General features: G+C 31.5%; 1 protein-coding gene across 7 annotated transcripts in view; it reads left to right on the forward strand.

Moving 5' to 3' along the window:
• Positions 1 to 18,394, forward strand: part of CSMD3 (CUB and Sushi multiple domains 3) — a 1,668,414-nt gene that overhangs the window by 620,344 nt on the left and 1,029,676 nt on the right. For 3 of the 7 annotated variants that reach the window (XM_016431868.2, XM_056823169.1, XM_056823168.1), the window contains exon 7: positions 5,025 to 5,336. The exons of the other annotated variants lie outside the window; for them this stretch is intronic. In XM_016431868.2, coding sequence (XP_016287354.2) covers positions 5,025 to 5,336 — 312 coding nt within the window. The remainder of the gene's footprint in view (positions 1 to 5,024; positions 5,337 to 18,394) is intronic. 7 annotated transcript variants of the gene reach the window in all.

An 18,394-nucleotide genomic window follows, 5' to 3' on the forward strand; every position in this document is an offset into this window, starting at 1 on the left:
GTTATATAGTTACTTATCTCCATTGGTAGAAAGAATTTCTACACTGATAAATACCATATATCCATGAAATCGTAGGCATGGACAAAGACCATACAGTAATCAAATTGATCCCCATAAGTTACATGAAAAATAATCTTGTCGTATATTAGCCATATCAGTTGGATTAAATTGGTATTGCTCACACATAGATTTCATATACAATAATTCTAATTCTAATATAATCTAAATCTAATGGAATCACTTATATAAAATTCATTCCTTAGTGTGATGGCCAAATTCTAGTAACCTGGAATAGTAGTGTTTTCTTGGTGAGAGGGAAACTAACTTCAAATACCAAAATTTTTAACGAGATGGTTTTGAAACCATTCTTCAGCAAATCATTCTTAAATTGTTTGCATTTGGAATTTTTATTGTCTAATATCACATTTTGAACAATGGTTGTTGTGCATTAATATAACTTATCATCTTATTTTTTATTCAATAATTTCATTATTTTATTGAGAATAATATGAGGAAATCACACTTTGGAAAGTGTTACAAGATGGTATGAGCTATTGTAAAAAGCACTTAAGCATGATGAGGTTATTGATTGGCTCAAAGACAGACATATGAGCAAAACACTGAACTACTTATTGAACAGAATTAAAGGCAAAAGGGATGCATACGTTTTATGTGAATTGGACTTGAATTCTGCTACTCTTTACAAATCTAAAGTTCTATGGTTTTTCAATGCATAGTATTCTGAAATCTGTTCCATTCTTACCTAGATATTTGGAACATTGGATTTTGGTTAGTAGCAGACTTCCCTATGCCTTTCTGGTAGTGTCAGCTAAAGATGAAAGGTAATTCCCTCTGTCACCAGTCCTTTGATAATTTATGCTTAAAGATTCATGGAGAATTTTGAACCACTGTGGGGCAAAATGGTTGGATTTAATTGTTTCAACCAAAGTACAATACTAAGACATAAATCTGACCTTAGAACTCAGTATGTCTACTGGGTCTTAAATTGGTAGATATTCTAAAGTGTCTGGTATAATCCAAATGATCTCAGGAATGCCCAAAACCAAATAGATGTTCATTTTACTTATGTTAGCTCACTGATGGTTGGAGTATATTAAAACAGCCATCTGATACTATGTCAGGAAGACTTTAAGGTTCCACCAGCTTTGTTGTAAGCCACAGTAATCTCCCTTACAAAATGACATATTTTGTCATATATTTTCAAGGTTCCATTGCTTCTTCTTCCTGGACACAATTTGAATTAAGATGTAAACTCCCAGGCCTTATAAATCTTTTAGTATCTCTCTACCTCCCCAGCAATGTTGATATTGATAAGTCCCCATGGGAGGGAAATAATGACAAGTATAATTTATTTAGCACTTCTTTAATCTCTCTTGCAACTATCATTTAAAGGCTTACATATCATATTTAAATATAAGATCAATTCACTGGGCTATCACTATCAGATCCTAGCATGACAGAATTTAGATCAATTTGTCAAGGTTATATTAAGCAAATTCTATGGAGAATGGTAGCTTGGAAGACCTGGGTTCAAGTTCCACTTCTGACACATAATGATTATGTGATCCTAAGCAAATCATTTAAATTCTTAGTGCACCTTTAGGAAATTCTCTAGTGTTGTCATGTAGAGCAGCTGCCTGTTAGTATAAGTAGAGGGAGTTTTTCATACCAGTGAAATCATAGATCTACTCCAAAGAAATATAAATAAATAAAAGTGTGTGAATATACACATGTATATTTGAGCTGAACCTATGATTTCATTGAGGTACATATTCAGACATAAGTATCCCACATTTATTTCAAACTAGAAGTACCCTTTGTTGGATCATCTAGTGCCATGCACTTATTTACAGATGAGGACACTGAATTTCAGAGAAGCTTACACATACTCAATATTAATTAGATAAGTGCCAGTCAAAATTCTCAGAATCAGTATGTTAAACTGGAGAAAAGAAATTTAACTTCTCATTTCCACAAAATCTGCTTAGACTTCTAGTGTTAATAAAAACAACTATAAAGGAATTGATTCTAAAAATACACAATATAATTTGGATAAACGCTTAAGCTTATTGTAGCAAAAGATAAACTTAAAGCACAATTAATTAAAAGGATCTTGTATTTTTCAGGAAGACTAGGAAGGAGACCAATGCTATTATAAATTTACCTTAAACTGATAAAATAGAATTATTCTTCAGAACTATGTAATATTTAAATTTTTTGTTTAAATAAATGTATTAAATTAAATTTAAAGTAGATAAGTGGAACAACAGGAATAAAGAAATTCATCAGGAAAATGTATAATCAAGAAGATGGAATAGTCACATTTAAAGAATAAGGGATTAAAAAGTCTCAGTACTACTCTAGTATATTCCCAATGTCATGAAAAAATGAGGAGGGTCCTCCTGCATGTGAATTTTTAGGATCAAACTAATGGGAGCACATGGATAAAAATAGAACAAGATGGGTAGGTATGGATCAGTTACAATCTGTATCATTGGAGAAAACATCCAAATTGATTAGGTCACAAATCCATTTGAGTATTAGTCGATTTAAGACATCATATATTATGTCATGTTAGTAGTGTAATAATGATGGATATTTACATGCTTCTTTAAAATGTGTAAGCTGCTTTATATGCTTTCTCTCATTTATTGATACCCATGAGTCTCACAGGCATTCTGTGATAAAGCTAGATAACATTATCCCCATTTTAGAGATGAGGAAATTCAGAGAGATTAATGACTTGCTTGTAATCATATAATTATTAAGTAGCAGAGACAGTATTTGAACCCAGGGCTTTTTTATTTTAAATCCAAATCTATATATCAAACAATCCTACCATTTTTACTTCATTACAATCCTTTAGAAATTACAGTTTTCAGAAGTGAAATTTATTTACAATTTAATTCATGCTCTTTTCAGGGTTTGGCACATATGTCTTCCATGATAGTTCTGTATTACACAGGTACATCAAGGACACAGAATAAAACAAAAATCTTCAGAATATTGGCATACTACTTTTTAATATAGAATTCTTTTCTTCAAACTGAATGGTTAGAATACTTCATGTCTCCTGGTCTAAAACATGTAATTACACAAGGAGAATAGAATTTTAAAAGACAGTTTATTAAGAAGGCAGGTATGTAAAACATCGAACATTGGCTTAAAAACTGTACTCAGAAGTCTTCTGTCTCTGAACCAACTATTGTTTCTAATTAGTGACTTCAGGTTGAAAATTCAATAATGGTTTTTCCTTGTTAAGCATTTTAGCTGTCAAGATAATTTTAAACACATCCACACTCAGTTTTAAGATTCTATTAAAAGACTAAATTCTCTGCATTACATAAGAATTTGATTATCCACAGTCAAGGGCAGTTTCTAACAGATTAAATAAGGGGGAGGGGAAAGGAGAAAAGAAAATCCTAGCTTTTATCCCATGAATTAAAGTTAAAAATTATATTGAAATCTTAAAAAGATTAGGCATGTGGGTCATAGTTTCCTACTTGGGCAATTTGGAATGAATACGAATCAGCTGGAAGTTTCCTGACAATTTATTAACAATCCAATTGAGCCAATGAAACTTCTAGAATGGCCAATAATGACTTATTATTGGTTTCAGAGCATGAATAGATTCATGTTTCTTAATGGAAAAATTGAATAGTTTGTTTGACCAAACACTTCCAAAATGACCAATTAAATGATATTCTTGAATGAAAAGGTTTTTTTTTTGTTTGTTTGTTTGTTTTTATGGATCTGGAATCCTAATGATGTGGATATCCCTTCCAAAGATTTTAAACACATCCTATTTATACCTTCCTCTCTTGTTTAACTTTTATCCATGTCTTCTCAAATGTATTTGTTGTGGTTGCATTTTTATTTAACTCATTGAATGAAAATTCCACTAAGTTCAAAAATCTTTATTCCCACAACATTTAGTTTTTCTCAGTATTCATTCTATTCATTAAATATGTACATAGATACGATCCAGGATGTTTATATATATATATATATATATATATATATATATATATATATATATATATATATATATATATATATATAGGTCTACCCGAATGATTCTATCAGTGTTGGAACATTGTAATCATTAGAGCAGGGGTTCTTAAAAGTTTTTAGTTTTTGGACCATTTGATAGCCTGGTAAAGCCTATAAACACTTTCTGAGAATAATGTCTTTAAAAACATGAAAAAAATATAAATGCGTACAAAGGAAGTGAATTATGTTGAAATACAACTACATCAAAATATTAAAAAGAAGAAAAATAGTTTATAGACCCTAAGAATCCCAGTCTTATAGTATTTTGGATCAGTGAGAATTATGTGACAACAAATATTCAGAGTAAGTTCATGTCATTACCAGAACTTAAGATAAAGTTGTCTGATTCCCAGCTCATATTTCTTTCCACTTTATGACAATTGCTTTTCAACTATTTATAAAGGATAGTTATTTCAAAGTGTATTTACTATATACTTTTTCCCCATGTTCTCTTCATGTTTTCCCTTTTTAACAAACAAATTTATATATATATATGTATATGTACATATATATATATATAATAGCATTTTCCCAGTAATTAAGGAGATACATGGGGTTTTCAAAACATATTTTGAGAAAAATGTGGTTTCATGATTGTTTTTCCTGGCAAAATTATATCTTTGACAGGTGCTGGTTACTAAAACAGTTTTTTTGGCAAAGAATGGGGGGGAAATTTAGGGCTAATTTTAAAAATTAAAAAAAAATATATTTTCATTTTTTTCTGTTTAGTAATTAAAATGCGGTGTATATCTGTGTAATATCCATGAGTCTACTAACAACTTAACAATTCTGATTATTTGTGCATTTTAATAAAGTGCCATTGTTTTGCCTCTCCACTTTGGTTGTCCTTAAGGTAATGGAAGGAGATTTAATCTTTTAAACTGATCAGAAATTTTTTAAAAAGAACTTTAAAAGAAAAAGTTAGCATCTAGTGCTACTGTGTCCCACAGGTTCTTCTACATTGACCCACACTTCCTCCACTGGTGAGTTAGAGGAGCATATTGCGACTGCCACTGATGCTATTGCTGTTGCTAGCACATCTGCAGATGTTACTGCATCCAGTGTGACAGCTGTCACCACCCCTAGACTTTCTGAGGAACAGCGAGTGCAACTGACAAGCCTCATAAATTCAGGTCTGGACCCCAACACATCCAAGGACGGGCTCTCTCTTCATCAAGCAGATACACAAAGTACAAGGAGAAGACCAAGAAATGCTGAGCAGATAGAAAGAACTAAAGAACTTGCAGTTGTTACTCATAGAGGTATTGGATGTTATTTTACTTGTGCCCATTTAGTTTTTAGCCAAAACCATAATTAAAAATCAAAATCATAAAAGAGATCTGAGATGGAGGAAGTTGAAGAAAGGGTACACTTACTAAGGTCTTATAAAAGAGAATAGCAAGAATTTATGGGGGTGAACTTAATCAGAGATCAATGATATTTTAGGATTTCTTACCAGATATTTGACAGTAGATAAGAGAGCAAGATAAATAAGAACAAATTTTCAAAAGTTTATAACTGGTTTTCAAGGCCATTAATCATTTGAAGTACTGAAATAGCTCATTGTGAACAGATATTTCTCTAAGTGTAATGCTAAAACATTTCAACTTGGAGACTGATGCTGGCTTAAATATTTGCTGCATTGTCATGTTTTAAGGCAAGTTCAGTCCACAGAACACGTTTTGACATTACTCATTGAAAAATATGTGTCAGAATTGTGTATTACAGGCAACTGATTTTCTTCAGCTATATCAAAGCTAATCAAAGATCACATCAAAATATGGCATAGTTGGGAAATTAAAGAATGTAATTCATGGTGGTAGTTTTCACACACATTTGATTTTTATATCCAAATTTCCTCTTCTTCAAAGATATTAATAGCATTGAGGAGAAAATCCTTTATTTTGACCATTGCTTGACTTTATAATTCTTTACCTTTGTAACTCATCTTCATGGATGCTTGGGAATTTTATTATAGATTTATTATAGATAAATAGTTCATATTACCCTAAGTTTAACTTCTAAGAAATGATCATACTAAAAGAATGGCAAACAGATATAAAAATTGTATTGTTCTTTCACTGAAATTATGCAGATAATATAGAAAATTAGAATAGTGCCACACAGAAGCATATAATGTGTGTACAAACTTACCAATGGATACATCCATAGAAGATTAATTGAACAAATTTCTAGTCAGGAATTCATTTCCCAAATCATAAATATATTTGACATTTTATTAGAAAAATATTTATTTTGAGTACAGTCTATAATAAAGGATAATGTGTAATTTATGCATGTTACATTCATGTGTCATGCATAGATATTCTATATAAGCTATGTACTATTTTAAAGCAGAATGAGAACTAAGAAGGAAACAAAAATATTTCTGTAAGCCCATTGCAAATCATATAGAAATATCTAAGAAGCTCGTTTCTATCCATATATATTTGAAATAACATCTTCCTTCCATCTCCTTTACAATAAACTTTTTGAGATGATATTATTCCTAGACATTCTAATCTATGTTCTTTTGATTATTTATTCTGTTCCCAATATGTTTTTCTTTCCATCCAAACACATAGATAGTTCAACATTTCAGTTTTTTTTTTAATTGTTAGATATTTTGGTTTGTTTTTGTGTCAGAAAAAGGTTTTAATGATGGAAGAGATCATAGTTCAAAATGTAATTTATTTGTGGATCTGATGGGAGGAGATAATGGGGTAGTTTAGAAAGTTTTTAGTATTTTGTGGCCTAACTTAAAACCAATGATTTTTTGGAATTGGAGTTGAAAAAGAATAAATTTTTTCTGATGTGAAATGACTTCAGGCTATATGGAAAATCAGAAAAATAAATTTTGTTGCTGCCTGAATTAACTGCTGTTGGATTTGAGAAAAATCAAAGGATCCCATTTCAGTTCAGGTAGAAAGTATTGTCATTAGTGGAAAGAAAAATATAGATTGAGAAAATGGAAAGCTAGATTCTCTATGTTAATTGCAAAAAGGTGATTTTTTTTAAAATCTGAGAAGTTGTAAATAGATGAAACTGAATATCATTTAAGCATTTAGACTCATCCTCAATATAACTTCCAAGATTATTTAAATTTCCTATTTAATTATACTCATTATTATGCCAAACTACTTTAATAGTCTTTGTAATACAATCTTTACTTTCTTTACAAAATTACATTTCTTATTTGAACTTCTTTAGAAATGAGTATTCTTCAGTAATTTAAAAGCCACTGTGTACATATACCTTGCGATAATTTGGATACATCTTTAAACTCTTCAAAAAGAAAGCAATTTACATTTATTATTATACTCATTGATAAAGATGTTAAATATTCTCTAATCCTTTCAAAAACTGCAGTATTTCCAATTAGATTGTTTATATTTCTCTTCTATTACTGCTCAATAGGAATTTCTAGGCTGCATAACTATTATTTATGATTGTACTATAAGAAACTTATTTCAAAGGAAATATTTTAAGGATAATTGAAATAAAGAAAAACTATCTTCCTCTATCTAATACTCTATAGGTCAAGAAAGCAATAACTTTCATGTCAATGAAGAAGTTTCGTTTTTCAGAAGGAAAATTTTTCTTCATTTTAACTCAATAAACCTTAATAAAGGATCTTTAGTAAGGACAAAAATGAAAAGAATAATCTCTCTACTAATAAGGAGATTGCATTCTACTCAAAGTAGATCTTGAAAATATTTAATCTAATAAAGGTCAACTTTCTACAAAAGAAATAAACTAATATTAACTCAAAGTACCCTTTTTTCAATTAGAGGAATTATATAGATAGCAAATTGTATTAGTGGTTTTTAGAAAAGCAAACCCATAGACCAAAATCTAGATGATTCAGAGAAGAAAAAAAAGTTGTTGGTTTTTGTCTCCATTTCCTAGGGATTTGACTTAAATACTTTTAACTTAAATATTAGCAAAATAGCTAATAGTTGTCTTTTCACAAGAATAATAGTAGCTGTAAGAGGAAGGTAGCACAGGAGAGATAGCATAATTGGACTTGGAATAAGACCTGAGTTCAGATTTGGTATTTGGCCATTATTGGTTAAAATGAACCTGGCTTATCACTTAATTTCACTCTGCCTCAGTTTCTTCATCTGCAAAATAAAGGTAAAAATATCATCCATCTCCTAGGGTTGTTGAGAAAATCAATGAGATAATAATTGTCAAGTATTTAACAACATTCTTTACATGTATTAAGTGCTATACAAATATTCACTTTTAATTGGATTTTCTGATTGGGAAATTCATTCCATACTTTGGCATAATCAAGAAAAAGGATAGTCCACAAGTAAATGTGTGTGTGTGTGTGTGTGTGTGTGTGTGTGTGTGTGTGTGTGTAGACCCAGAGATCTTTCAAATTGTTTATAATGCAGATGTTTTACTTGCAGCATGCTATATAATTATATATAAATGCATATGTATATATTTATAAAATGAGTATATATAAATATATATACATATACACACATGTATGTATCAAAGTATTCCTTTCATTGGTATATTCTCTCAGAAGAAATATCTCTTGCCAATGTAAAAAATTTTGCCTGAAATAGTTACTGGGGAATAAGGGGGTTAGAGATTAATTAATTTACTAAAGACCACAAGCACCATGGATCAGAGGGAGTAGTGAGTTTAGGTCATATAGATTCTAAGCCTATCTCCCTTTTCACACTTCTTCTCAAAACTCTAGATAAAAGTGAATATCATTTTTTCCAAATCGTATTATCAATTTCCTCCAATATTTATCTATACAACTCTCAGCACCTTGTCTACTATTTTTTTTAGCTCACAGTAATTTTGGAGTTGTAAAAATAAGAATAGATATCATAAAACATTTAAACATTTACTAATTACTTTTTTCTTAGAATGATTTTATTAAATAAGAAAGCCTAATTAATTGATCAAGGGTCATGTCAACTAAACAGAAAAAGGATCAGAATTTGAATCTATGTCTTCTGATTCTAAATTCTGAAATATTTGGATCATTCCATACTTGTTTCTATTGGCCTATGTTGCCTCATGATGGAATCTGAGGTGTTAAAAAATAGATGACAGATGAGATAGATGAAGATAAAGGAATATCATCCATTGTAATTCTTAAAGAAAATATGTGTTGATGTCATGGCCTATATTTCATCAAGAAATCTTGATACTGGAGGCAGCTGGGTGGCTCAATAGATTGAGAGCCAGGCCTAGAGATGGGAGGTCCTAGATTCAAATTTGGCCTCAGATACTTCCCAGCTGTGTGACCCTGGGCAAGTCGCTTACCACTCTTCTGCCTTGGAACCAATACACAGTTTGATTCCAAGATGGAAGGTAAGGGTTAAAATTCTAACTTGCTTAATAGTTGTGACCCTACATTATTTGAGGGAATTTCCTCGACTACAGTTCCAATACATAAAGAAATCATAGACATGAAAATAAATAAATAAATGTAGATAGATAAATGATAGATGATTTAGATAGATAGACAGATAGATAGAAAAAATGGGAATGTGGTTATATTACATCAAGTGTAGATAGAAGAAAATATCATATGACTATGCCAATTCTACAGAAAACATAATAAGTAATAACCAATTTAGATAGATTTTATATATATATATATATCAATAGATTGGTTTAATGGGATATTTGTAAACAAAAATGTCTAAAATATTTTGGAGACATTTAGATAGTATGAAATTTTTGCAGAGTATTTTTCTAAGATTTAATCGAGATAATATATGGAAAATGTGTCACAAACTTTATAACACCACAGTTAATTGCATGCCCACATGAAGGTAGATGTTTATAAATAATTGAATATCTATTTTCATAATGAAAAAATTCAAAATAATAAAGCTTCATTTCTCTCTTTTCATCTTTTGCAAGTTCCTAAGAATCATTTTAAATAGTTCCTTAATTATTAATAAACTTTCCTATTTATTTACACTTAGCTATTAACCCTTAACTTCATTACTTTGGAAAACACAACATGGTGTAGTTAATAGAATCCAGTGTATAGCCTTGGATTCAAGAAGCCCCGAGTTCTTATCCTATCTGATCTATTCTTAAACACTAACAGCTCCAAGGAAATGTCTAAAATTATGAATTATAAATTAATTACTTCTCAGACCTATAGTAAGGAATTAACACACTAGACTTGTCCTTCATTGATTTAATCACATCGGTTGGAGGTAACAGTAGGGGTAATACTCTGGTGCTGAAACATAGTCTTTGGGAGGTTTTAGTGATGAAATACATGAAAAATCTAATGGTCAATTTCCTGATAATAAAATTTATCTAAACTAAAACAGTTAAGAAAAAAGTCTAGGTTTCATAGGACATTCCAGCTCTTTCTTTCTCTTAATAGAACTTTCAGAACTCATGGTCATTTTTATATCAATAAAGAAATTTTTAATGAAAATTTTTTATGGAAGAATTTGGGTAACTTTTAGAAAAATTCCTGTCTACATAAACTGTAATTATTATAATTCACTTTTGAAGATTGAACTTTTAAGGGTTTTCATTTATAATTTTTAGTGGTTTTTAAAGATCTCTTCATCTAGAAAAATAATTTTGTACCTAGATTAATTATATGTATCTATTATATCATAAACTGCTTTAAATTATGGTTCCTATTTGGCATTTTACTTAATTCTGGGTGTTTATTCAGTAATAAGAAAGTTTGATGATTTTTTACAAGTCAAATTTTTGTTAAGAATATTTATATTTTTGGTATTTGGTTATGATATAGTTTGTTTTTTGACAGTATATTTAATAGTAAAAAGCATTAATATTCTGTAAAATATTTTTAGAATTTGAATGATTGGCTTTATTAGAATTTCTAAGAAAAAGCTTTTTTAATTTTTCTTCATCATTTGTAGAGAGATGTAGTATTTATTTCTTTTCTATATGAATCTAGGAACAAAAGAAAAAATGAATGATTCACTTTCACCACAAGGTATTTTTCTAAATATATCTTTAGAAATTTTCCCTTGAATTTGATTCCTTATCAAAGGAAAGCAGGAAAGTAATTGACTTCTAAACCATGCTCCTATTATCTTAAAAGAACTAAGTTCTTTGATTTTTCATACCATAAAAGAATTTTAGCATTGGAAATCTACCTCTACCTCACAGGATTGCTGTGAGAAAAGGGATCTGTAAATCTTTAAATACAATGTTAAGTGAGAAATTCTATTGCTTTTATTGTTGTTAGAAATACAAATAAAATTAACTGGTAGCAAATTGATATATTAAGATATTTAGGTCTATAGTGTTGGTCAACAATTTTCATGACTGAGAGGCAACATGGTGTAATAGATTGCTCATCTTGAAGTCAGGAAAAATTGTTTCAAAACTGCTTTTGACACTAAGTATCTATGTGACTATGAACAAGTGTAAAATAAAAAATGTAAAAATAAAAGTTTCATTATCAAGTACAAATTTAACAATGACAGCATAACTATCTCAAAAACTTTTAAAAGATTATTCTTAGTAAGAATTATATACACTTTAATTTGAAAATATAATATGCTTCAATCATGTTTATCATTACTATTAATAGCTTTAATTATTTAATTTGATAGTTTTGTTATTTTCAATAGCATATATATGGTGACATTTTTAGATGCACATGTTAAAAAAAGTACACCATCAGTTATTGAGCACTTGTCATGTACCTAGTATTATACTTCATGCCTATTGCCAACAGGGATTAAGTATAAGACAAAGTGATAGAATAATAAATAAATAGATTATTTGCACTTCTAAATCTGGTTATAACACATTTTCTTAATATCTTTTGAACATGCAAGTGATATTTTTCCTGCTTTCCAAATAAAAAAGCAATAAATCTCAGAGATGACATAGATTCCCCATTGTTGTGTGACAAGGAAATCACTTTAAAAACTGATATATATTAATTTAAGGTCGCCAAGGAATTCAGCTATGTAATTCCTAAATGAAAACTTAAGTCAGCAGTCAACCTTTTATGGAGTTTTAATTACAAACAGGAGGAAGAAAGGTATTAGAGAGAGAGAGAGAGAGAGAGAGAGAGAGAGAGAGAGAGAGAGAGAGAGAGAGAGAAAGGGGAGAGAAGGGAATAGGGCTTAAATACCCCCTCTGTTTAGGCTGGGCCAAAAGGCTCAAGCCCTTAGATAGCTTAGGCAAAGAAAAGAGATCAGTCCCTATCACTCATGTGACCAAAATGGAGAAACAGTCTCAGGGGCCTCCACCTCCAGCCTCCTTCAGAGCAAGACTTCTCAGAGCACAACCTCTCAGAGCAAAACCTCTCGAACCCCCCCAGTCCTCACACCTCCCTATCTTTAAGGAAACCATCTAAGGTCCCTCCCCTCAGTTCTCACATCTACCAATCACTGTCCATGTCTTCCCTGTGCCAGTGGTGGCTCTAGCTTAACCCAGGACCACCCAGAGGTCTGCCCCTTTGCACATGTCTGTTGAAGGTCATATTCTCAAATAATTAAATCTTGATCCTTTGCTGCAGCCCTTCCTAAATCCTTTTACTCTGAGTAGAGTGGAGATTATATCAATTCTAAAATCAATCATGACTCAAAGAACTTCCTGTTCTATGCTTAAGCATAGGTCAAAGCCCTTTCCATTGTTTAGCAAAAGGTTTCTGTCCTAAAGTAGTCTTAGGTAGGGAGGAGAAGGATCCTCCCGTGCCAAGGGGGTTCTTACTATCAGTAGGAAATTTTTTCCAGTATGAAATTTCCCAATGGGGAAATTTCCAACATTCATAAGTCTAAGAAATTTTAAGGTTACAGTTGGTACTAGAAACTGAGTCCCTAACCTCCTAGTTTGGGTCTTTTTCCACCATATATACTGCCTTTTTGTCCCATCTAAAAAGATCACCTATAAAATGGTCATGTTAGCCTGTCTATTACAAACCACAAAGGACTTTGAGAAGTTCCAGGTGAATATGGACTTCAATTCCTTAGTAAAAATAAAGTAAAGGCTTACTAAAAAAAATACAAATCCGAGAAATTTATGTTTTCATAGTGGTTTGTTCACAATCTAAAAGTGAAAACTAAAATGAAGATATTCTGAATATATTGCAAAGAAAACACTCAATTAACTGCAAAATTAATATTTATCCATCAATAAATCAGTTCAAAAATACATTTTTCAAACTGTTAAACAGATAACATGGATTATGTATGTTTGCACTATTTGTGTCAATGTTTGTATTCCTGGAAAAAGCAATATAAATCAATGTATTGGGCTCTGAGTTAAGGAGGAGATGAGAGTAGCTGATTTTCATGTACTTAGCAAAGTTCCTGGTATAGAGTAGATCTATTTAATTGACAGATTGAAAGTGCAACATTATTTTAATGATCCTCAGCTTCTGCTAAAACAAATACTTGTTTTTTTAAGGTCAATATTCTAGTTTGTAGTAGTAGTAGTCATCATCATCAGAGTAGTAGTAGTCATCATAGTCGTAGTCGTAGTCATAGTAGAAGAGGAAGAAGAAGAAGAAGAAGAAGAAGAAGAAGAAGAAGAAGAAGAAGAAGAAGAAGAAGAAGAAGAAGAAGAAGAAGAAGAAGAAGAAGAAGAAGAAGGAGAAGAACGAGGAGGAGGAGGAGGAAGAGGAGGAGGAGGAGGAGGAAGAGGAGGAGGAAGAGGAGGAGGAGAAGATGAAAGAGATGGAGAAAGAAAAAAAGGAGAAGATGAAAGAGATGGAGAAAGAAAAAAGGAGAAGATGAAAGATGTAGAAAGAAAAAAGGAGAAGATGAAGGAGATGGAGAAAGAAAAAAGGAGAAGATGAAAGAGATGGAGAAAGAAAAAAGGAGAAGATGAAAGATGTAGAAAGAAAAAAGGAGAAGATGAAGGAGATGGAGAAAGAAAAAAGGAGAAGATGAAGGAGACGGAGAAAGAAAAAAGGAGGAGAAGAAGAAGAAAGGAAAGAAAGAAAGAAAGAAGAAGAAGAAGAAGAAGAAGAAGAAGAAGAAGAAGAAGAAGAAGAAGAAGAAGAAGAAGAAGAAGAAGAAGAAGAAGAAGAAGAAGAAGAAGAAGAAGAAGAAGAAGAAGAAGAAGAAGAAGAAGAAGAAGAAGAAGAAGAAGAAGAAGAAAGAAAGAAAGAAGAAAGAAGAAAGAAGAAGAAATGTGGCCTCTCAGCCCGCAAGAAGCCACAAGGTAGAAAGATAGAGAAAGGATAGAAGTTTATGATACCGCGATGGGCGTGGTGGAGCCAAATTATAGATATGAGATGGCAGAAATGAGTCAGAAACCAGGCCGTATTGATTAAAATGGAGCCATAGCAGATCTCTGATCAGAGGACTTCTCAGAAAGGCTAATTCCCGTCCAAAGATCCCAATTTAATACCACACAGGTCGGAGACATGATAAAGAAAAGAAAGTGCCTGGCCGAAGGCCAGGTCCCAGGTGAGAGAGATAGAGAAGGAAAGGAATTAAAGATGGAGCTTGGCCCGAGGCCAAGCTCCAGCAAATACAGACATCGGTGAAAGCTAAGATCTAAGAGAGAGAGGGCGGAGATTGCTCTGGCTCCCCTTTTAATCTCTTTGATATGCAAATATAAACAATACATAGGGATGATTATCATTGGTTAACGACAAGGTATAGGTGTGGCTTATCTTAGCCAGGTGAACACAAAGAAACCTGTTTTTCCCGCCTAACCTGGGGGAAGCTGGGATCAAGGGTCAGAGGCTTTCCTAGCCATGTGCAGGACTGAGCATGCTCTCTTCTAAGCCACTCTGTGCAATCTAACTGTTTCCCTTGTCCATAGATAGGTGTGGACTGCTACAAAGAAGAAGAAAAGAAGTGTGGTTATGAATAATGGAACACTACTGTCTCTAAAGAATAAATAGGTATCGCACAGAAGGTAGTAGAATAGTACACCGTAGGTATACTCAGGCTGCAGCACCTACTGTATAAGAAATGTATATAGATCAGATTTGCAGATAAATTTAACTCTTTGTGTACATAAAATTCTATTTAGCCTTCCAAATGATTTAGGGCTTAAATAGTTCTTAAATTCCAGGATTTGATTCATTGATGTAGATAGCAAACAATCTATATTACATATTAATATATGGCTTTTTGACTTGGTTTGTGCAAAAGAATTCCACAGTGGATAAGTTTACTGTGTGAATTTTCTCCCAATGAGACTCTCTCAGATTAACTCTTTCAGATTTGTTGGCAGTAATAGATTTGTAGCATTTTCTGCTTGTTAAGATCAGCTACAGAAAGTACTCTGTGGATAGCTTTTTATCATCTATAGCAGCCTTCATCTCTGAATGAAGCGTTCTCTCTGAGTAGTTTAATGGAAGGAAATGTAACCATATTCCCTCAAATTCTGTTACCGGGGCTAAGGTACTCTTTTGACTCTAGTAACCATAATGCTTTAACTTTAACTGATTCTACACAATGCAAAGTCACAAAACAAAAAGATTCATTCTCTTTGATAAAATTATGTATAAATGTAATATAAAATTAAAAACATAGAGAGCAAATAATTCCTAAACTGCAATTTTACGTTGTACCATATAGGCATCACCATATAGTTCTTTCATAAACACCAACTCCCAAACAAAATAGGACAGAGCAAAGAGCTTTCATTAATTTATTTCAGTGTGAGTATCCAATGCCCTATAAATTCCAATCTAGGGGAAGGCAGTGTGCCCTGCTAAGAAGTATTGATCTTGGTAAAAGAGCCTGTATTCAAATCCCACCTCTGACACATATTAGTTGTGTTACCTAGTACAAGTCATATAATTTTTCTTCAGCCTTGTTTTCCTCATCTGTAAAATGGGCATGATAGTGTTCAACACACTTACCATACAGGGTGGTTGTGAAAAGCAGCTGAAATGATGGAGAAAATGCTGTGCAAAATGTAAAATAGATACGTGCCAGTTAATAGAATGTATATGTATTGTCTTAGTTATTCAAGAGCTCAATTATCTTTGATCATTTCCAGAAATCCTTTCCCCTACCCTATATATTTGGTCACACACACACACACACACACACACACACACATATACACACTCAAATGGCCCACCTGACATGAATACAAACATGCTGCTTTCAGACTAAGATTGCCTTACATTTTAGAGTTGCTCACATCTCCTTGTCTTCCCTGATTATGCTTTATACTTCCTAGCTTGCCTTATCTCTCGCTGCATAACAGAATTGCCTGCCTTTTGAACAATATTCTTAGGATTAACTAATAGTAGAGGTACTGAGGACATTGGCATATTAATTTTAATGAAGCAATTTCTTGCATGTCTCATCTCTGCTAAAGGCAATAGAAAGGTATGGAAGATCATTTAAAATATTGAAATCATTATTGTTGTTATATTTTGTATACATAATGAATTATAATAGCATCTCCACTGACCCCTATAATCAAAATATTAAACTAATAACATACTCCTAAATAACTATTTTATTCAATTCTATTCTAATATTCTGATTCTATTCTATTTCTAATTTCTTATATGTGTACTGCTTGTAGCCTTTCATGGTGGAAGTACTAGAAAGGACAAAAATTTAGGTAAGAAAATCAGCAAAGGCTAATTGTCCTGTGGATTATTCATGGAAATTATAAAGCAGAAATTGTATTCTTTCTAAATTTGGCATTCCAAATACGTCTGAAACATACACAAAAATCCAAACTGATATATTACTTTATGCTTTACATACAATTATAGGCAGCTAGGTAGCACAACAGCTAGAGTGCTAGTCCTGGAGTCAGAAAGCCCTGATATCAGACTCTTACTACCTATATGACACCAGGAAAGGCACCTATTCCTACTTGCCTCAGTTTGCCCATTTGCAAAGTAAACTGAAGAAAGAAATTGGTAAACCAATTCAGTATCTTTACCAAGAAAACCTCAAATGGAGTCATGAAGAGTTGAATAGGACTGAAATGACTGAATAACAAATTAAATATGAAGAATATTTTAAACCACACAGAACAATAGAATATTCTAGTGAATAATACTCATGTTTCTTTATTATAGGGTTTTAAAAGGTAAACCATATATATGGATTTAATATGAAAGGTCATTTTAAGTACATTAGTACTATAGATTGTTTGGAATAATGTATATTTTGTCAATATTATCTAATTATTTACTTAAGAGTTTGTGGTTTTCATATATATGCATGTATATATCAAAAATGATTTCTTTTAAAATATTACCATATTATATTCATAACATATTCATTTAAATGTATATATATACATATATAATGTCTATTCAATCTCATTGAACAAATTATTTTGCTTCATTATACCAATTCATCATGTCTACACAAATTTATCAAAGCAATATTCTTCAATATTTTTATTTAATATTGCTTGCTCTTTAACCTATTTATTCATCCAAGGAAGAAGTCAAAGCCCCAACCATTAGAATGTTCCTGAAAACTATGAAGAAGAGAACATTTAGCAGGATTTAAATACACATTTTTAGCCATCTTGTACTTTTATGATAATATTTAATCACTGAAATTTTTTTCTTTTTTAATAGCAGTATATCTTTAATGTCAATAAGAATTCTAGCCAGGGTCATCCAAGTTAGCATTATATTTAGAGCTCTATGTGTTATGTCATATAGAACTACACACTAGACAGAGCAATTTCCGATAGGGGAAAATGCTTAGACCTTTACACTAAGCTTTCTAGGGCAAGGCTTTGAGGACTGATTATGACTTGGAGTTACAGTTTTAATATTTTTGTTTTAAGGAAGTTTTTTGAAAAATAGCTTTAGCGATACATAGAATACCTATATAGAAAGAAGCATATGTTAGGAGAAAGTTTTACATTTCAACTTGTCTTTCATCAGCCTAATTATATAGCCTTTGATGAGTTATTGAATATCTTCAAAACTTATTTCCCTCATTCTTAAAATTGTATTAATAATATTTACATTTACCCAAATCACAGGTTGGTTAAGGAAATAAAATGTAAAAAACACTGTATAAAGCATAAAACACTATGTAAATGTCAGCTTCTATTAATAAGGGGAAATATTGCTCTTGATAAATTGAGTCAGATTTTGCTTTCTCTAGTCTGATATAGTTTTTTTCTTTGAATATTTGATTCCTCTTTTTATGATTCAACACATTATTATTTTAATTCCTATTTTTTAACTGGTTGTTACAATCACCTCGCTTACGAAAACATACTGCCATTACTCAGCATTATACAGTTTGTAAATTTGAGTGCAAGGGAGATAAGGTGTACTATTACATTGAGTTTTATATCTGAAATACCAACTGATTATTATAAGACTAAATCTAAATATTGTCATTACATTGAC

Source organism: Monodelphis domestica, chromosome 3, assembly GCF_027887165.1.
Source record: "Monodelphis domestica isolate mMonDom1 chromosome 3, mMonDom1.pri, whole genome shotgun sequence".
Classification (NCBI taxonomy): Eukaryota; Metazoa; Chordata; class Mammalia; order Didelphimorphia; family Didelphidae; genus Monodelphis; species Monodelphis domestica.